Source organism: Gekko japonicus, unplaced genomic scaffold (assembly GCF_001447785.1).
Source record: "Gekko japonicus isolate JY-2015 unplaced genomic scaffold, Gekko_japonicus_V1.1 scaffold1636, whole genome shotgun sequence".
NCBI classification, from domain to species: domain Eukaryota; kingdom Metazoa; phylum Chordata; class Lepidosauria; order Squamata; family Gekkonidae; genus Gekko; species Gekko japonicus.
The window spans coordinates 170,660-176,131 of record NW_015176023.1 but is presented as its reverse complement, the minus strand read 5'-3'; the positions used below and the strand labels follow the sequence as shown (position 1 = coordinate 176,131).

The 5,472-nt window shown below is 50.9% G+C and overlaps 1 protein-coding gene across 1 annotated transcript in view; it reads left to right on the top strand.

The window, feature by feature from the left end:
* The first annotated feature begins 3,485 nt into the window (after positions 1-3,485).
* LOC107123350 (receptor activity-modifying protein 1-like) overlaps positions 3,486-5,472 on the top strand; it is an 11,065-nt gene continuing 9,078 nt past the window's right edge. The window contains exons 1-2 of the mRNA XM_015426590.1: positions 3,486-3,510; positions 3,593-3,634. Coding sequence (XP_015282076.1) covers positions 3,486-3,510; positions 3,593-3,634 — 67 coding nt within the window. The remainder of the gene's footprint in view (positions 3,511-3,592; positions 3,635-5,472) is intronic.

The window sequence follows — 5,472 nt, the reverse complement described above, 5'->3', positions numbered from 1 at the left end:
GAGGGTGGGATTGGTGATTTCCATCCCGCGGCTATCGTCAATTTGGCTGTCGCTAGTAATGTCGAAATAGTCTCCCTAGTGTTGTCTACTATCAAATCATCCCATTTGTGTAGGAGCATAACTTCCGGTTTAAAAGCGATTTCCTGGGACGTTATCTCCTTAATTTTGGCCGTTACTTCTTTCCAGAAATGTTTAATTTGTGGACAATCCCACCAGCAATGTAGGTACGTGCCTTCTTGTCCGCACTTCTTCCAACTTCTAGGATTGTTGTTTGTATTCATTTTGTGTAGGTGTTTTGGAGTCAGACTTTTTGACCTTCCTCAACTAGCAGACTCTCACTGAAGCTTTGTGCTGTAAGAAAAATACTTGCAAAATCACTTCTGAGGCTTTTAACATCTGAATCTACAGATTTCCTTTCTTCATTTCAAGCTATTTTGATTGTTAGATCACGGGTATTGCCAGTATTTTGTAAAAATAACATTTTCCAGGTGCACACATATACTGAACCACTGGATGGCGACACAGGGTTACTTGTCCAGTCTTGCCACCCTTTCAGTCTTTCTGGTCCTTTTATTTATGCAGTCTGTCTTTTTTTAAGCCCTGTTTCATTAATTTCCTGAAAATGACAGCAAAAGGGCCTTTTAAAAGGGGTCCAATGTTGAATCCTTTTGGGTTTTGTCATCCCCATATTTTTCAAAGCTAGGCACTTTTTCCCAAGGCCTCTTAGAGAACTTGGTGCCTCCAGAGTTAGTAAATCGTTACTTTCATTATTTCCAGTTACAGTTTTCCCGAGTTCTCCATTCTAGACGGCAGACACCAGAGGGCTCTTGAGGAATCTGAATGTAAAATTGTTGATCTGCTAATCATTGTGCATAACTTGTTGCTAAAATCAGTCCCTGTACCAGGGGACTGGAAAGTCGGAATTGTTACATGGTTTTCTAAAAAGGGGTCCAGAGTCCATCCAGGAAATTACAGGCCACTTACCACCTGATATCTGTTCAGCGTAAATCAGTAGAGGCACCAAGTTCTCTAAGAGGCCTTGGAAAAGAGTGCCCAGCTTCGAATAACATGGGGATGACAAAACCCAAAAGGAGTCCTCCACGCGGGGAACCCAGTCCTTTTCAGTGAGCTCCCCCTCCTCCCTGGCAGTCTTCCAGCAGCAGGGGCTGGCTGGACAAACCCTGGTCGGGGATGCGCTCTAGGCTGATCCTGCGTGGAGCCGGGGTGGGGCTAGATGGCCTCCGTGGGGCCCTTCCCACTCGGTGTCCTCCTGCCATCCTCTGACTCCCGGACTCCTCCCTGGATGGAAGGCTCCCTGTCCCGTCTGCGGGGGGTGGGGTGGGGGTGTCTCTTCCGAGGCAACCTTCGGCGGCTTGGCGGCACCCCAGTCCACCTGGGGGAGGAGGCGGCGGGGCGCTTGCCACCCGCGGCGGCTCCCTGGAAGGAGGGCGGGGGTGGGCAGCCGAGCCCCCGGCCCCCGGCCAGCCCGGGGAACTGCTGGATCTTCCCCAAGAAGTGCTGGAAAAGAGAAGGCTGCTAAAGTTTGTCTCGACCAAACTCGTTTCAGCACAGGTCCACTTCAGATGGAGCCCAACGTCCAACATAATGATATATAAAGACGGCAATAAAAAATTTTTAAAAAGAAAAAGAAAGGTGACTCTATGGTGGTGTGTACTAAATGAAATGAATCGCACACTGAGTTGGAGAGGGGTCATGGCCAGTGTTCCCTCTAAGCTGAGTTAGTGTGAGCTGGCTCACAGTTTTTTAGCTTCCAGCTCACATACTGTTGTCTCGGGTCAGGAAGGAGGGCTCCAGAGCCAACTCATTGATGCAGGAGCCAAATGGTTTGCTCACAACTTTAAAGTCAGGAGCTCACAAAGTAGAATTTTTGCTCACGAGACTCCACCGCTTAGAGGGAACATTGCCACCAACGTTCCCTCTAAGTCGTGGAGTCTTGTGAGCAGAAGTTCTACTTTGTGAGCTCCTGGCATGAAAGTGGTGACTGAGCAATGTTCCCTCTGAGCTGCGGAGTCCTGTGAGCAAAAATTCTACTTTGTGAGCTTACTGGCATTAAAGTGGTGAGCGAGCCATTTGGCTGCCGCATCAATCAGTTTGCTCTGGAGCCCCATCCTTCCTGAGCTAAGACAAAAATGTGTGAGCCGGTGACTAAAAGACTGTGAGCTAGCTCACACTCACTCAGCTTAGAGGGACCACTGCTAGGGACCACCAGTAAGTTGTCCTCAGCAGAGTGTAAAGGCGGAATGGGAGAGGGGAAGGGAGTGTGGGAAAGGAGGGTACCCCTTGCTGTCCTCAACCAAAAGCCTGCCCAAACATCTCTGCTTTGCATGCCCTGTGGGATTGCAGGAGGTCCCACAGGGCATGGATGCTATTTGGCAGAGAGCTCCGCCAGGGAGGAGCCAGGGCTGAAAAGGCCCTGCCTCTGGTCGAGGACAGCTGGAGGTCTTTGGGGCTCCCTCTAAGCGGTGGAGTCTTGTGAGCAAAAATTCCACTTTGTGAGCTTGTGGCATTAAAGTGGTGAGCGAGCGATTTGGCGACTGCATCAATTAGTTTGCTCTGGAGCCACATCCTTCCTGAGCTAAGGGAAAAATCGGTGAGCTGGAGGCTAAGAAACTGTAAGCCAGCTCACACCAACTCAGCTTAGAGGGAACACTGCCCCCCACCACCAACTGCAAGGGGCTGACGACGGCTCGCGGCTCTCTGGAGGGGGCTCGGGCTGCTGCTTTCTCCCCCCCCCCTTTTACCTCGCAGTCCTGGGACAGGCCCCCCCTGCAGCCCCCCCCCCCCCCGTTTCTGCAGAGCGGCTCCTCCGTGTCACAACAACCGCGTGCTTTATTTATTTATTTGATTGTGTTCCTACCCCGCCCTCCCCGTGAGCGGGCTCAGGGCGGCTTACGCAGAACACAAAGTGCATACAGGATATAAAAGCTAAGACAGTTAAAATCCAATCCCATCGGATGCACGCATAGAACTCCCAACATCTTGCATAGCAGAGGGGGAGGGCTAGGGTCATGGAAAGATGTTACCCGGGAGGTATCACTCTATGGTGGTGGCGGTGGTGGCTTCGTCTTGCAGGCCCTGCGGAACTGCACAAGGTCCCGCAGGGCCCTGATCTCCTCCGGGAGCTCATTGGAGCCGCCACTGAAAAGGACCTGGCCCTGCTTGCCGCAAGCCTGGCCTCCTTAGGGCCCGGGGTCACCAGCCGGTGTTGTGACCCCGACCGAAGGGCTCTTTAAAATTGTTCCTCCCATGACTGAAACGGCAGGACTTGGAGCCAAAGACTTTATCATTTAGAATGCACGGAAGAGGAGCTGACACCTGTTCGCCGGCACCCCTCTCCTCCGCCTCTTCCTCCTCTGGCGGGTTGGCTGACCTCCTTGGGGGGGGGCTGGGGGGCGCAGGCAGGTAAGGCAGCCCGGAGAGCGAGCAGCAAGCGAGCGAGAGGGGACAAACGCACACACGGTGCGATGAAGTGCAAGAGCCTCAAAGGGGGTGGGGGTGGGGGTGGGGGTGAAATGGGCAAAGGCAGCCCTTTGCAGCTTTCTGGTGCCCACCCTTCTCTTGTGTCTCACAGGAGGATGCACAGAGCCGACCTACAGTCACCCTGAAGATGAAAGTAAGAGACAAATGCATCCTGGGAAATGGAGAGGCCCGTCCTGCGCCGAACTGGAACCTCACCCTCCTTTCCCCTTCCTTTCGGCTACCTTTTTAATGCTGGCTTTTACTACCTTTCTTATACCCTTCAGCACTTGAGGTCTAAGCAGGCACGGTTGTTTTGGGGTAGAGATGCAGATGTAGAGTTCACCAGCTGAATTTCTGTTTGCCAAGCACACATGAATCCCACCTGAAAGGTAAAGGTTCCCTTGCTCGAAAGCCAGTCGAGTCCGACTCTAGGGTTGCGGTGCTCATCTCCGTTTCCAAGCCGAAGAGCCAGCGCTGTCTGAAGACGTTTCTGTGGTCATGTGGCCGGCATGACTAAATGCCGAGGCGCACGGAACGCTGTTACCTTCCCACCGAAGTGGTACCTATTGATCTACTTGCAATTTCTTGCTTTCAAACACTTTCTACACAGGTTAACAAATCCCTCCCTTTATTATGGAGGTGTCAAATAAGGGTCGTGGGAAATTCTTCCACGGCACTTTGTCTCCCCCGCCCCCTCTGCCGGATTCAAGAAGTCCCGATCCTTTGAGGTGGCCTAAGACTTTAGGATCAGGAGGATGAAGCTGCATTCCTTAGCAAGGGTGGGAGGCTTGAGGACTTGGTGGAAAAGATGTCTAAGAAAGGACGTGGGGTTTTTTTTGGGGGGGGGGTGCAAAGTGCCATCAGATTCAGGTGGGTTCTCATGTTGGTCTGAGCCCAGGAGCACTAGGCTGGTCAAAAGTGTCAGTGGTTGGTTGCATTTGCTTATCTGTTCTCAGGACAGTGTGAAATGGAAAAAATAAACAGCGGGGGGGGGGGGGCTCTCTCTTAGCATCACCCAGACCTTATTTACCTCCTTCCTGGGCTGGGGAGTTCTTCTGATAAGGTACAATGATTCACATAGAACTGGATTTTGGCCAGATGCACTACTCTTGTAAAAGGAGATATTGTTTTGAAAACACTCGGAGCATAACTTCCTCTGCTTGGTGTCCTTGCAACCACCTGATACACATTCCATTCTGTTGCATTCTAATTACATCTACAAAGGCCTCTAATAATACTTTTGCTTCATATAACTTCTTATATGGGAGAATACAATTATAAAATAGACACGTTCTACTATTTTTAATGGGTTTTTTTAATGTTGATGTCAACATAAAAAAAACAAAACGAAGATCATAAGAACATAAGAGAAGCCAACGTTGGATCAGGCCAAAGGCCCATCCAGACCAACACTCTGTGTCACACAGTGGCCAGAAATACCAGGTGCCATCAGGAGGTCCACCAGTGGGGCCAGATCATGGCATCCGGCCCCATCACTCCTTGACAAATAGAAGGAGAAGTCGTGGAAGCAGTGACAGACTTCACGTTCCTGGGATCCAAGATCACTGCAGACGGTGACTGCAGCCATGAAATTAAAAGACGCCTGCTCCTTGGGAGGAAAGTGATGGCGAACCTAGGCAGCATATTAAAAAGTAGAGACAGCACCCTGCCAACGAAAGTCCGCATGGTCAAAGCAATGGTATTCCCAGTAGTAATGTATGGCTGCGAGGGTTTGACTATAAGGAAGGCCGAGCGCCGAAGAATAGATGCTTTTGAACTATGGTGCTGGAGAAGACTCTTGAGAGTCCCTGGGACTGCAAGGAGATCAAATCAGTCAATCCTAAAAGAAATCAACCCTGACTGTTCCCTGGAAGGCCAGATACTGAACATAAGAACATAAGAACATAAGAGATGCCAATGTTGGATCAGGCCAAAGGCCCATCCAGTCCAACACTCTGTATCCCACAGTGGCCAGAAATACCAGGGGCCTCA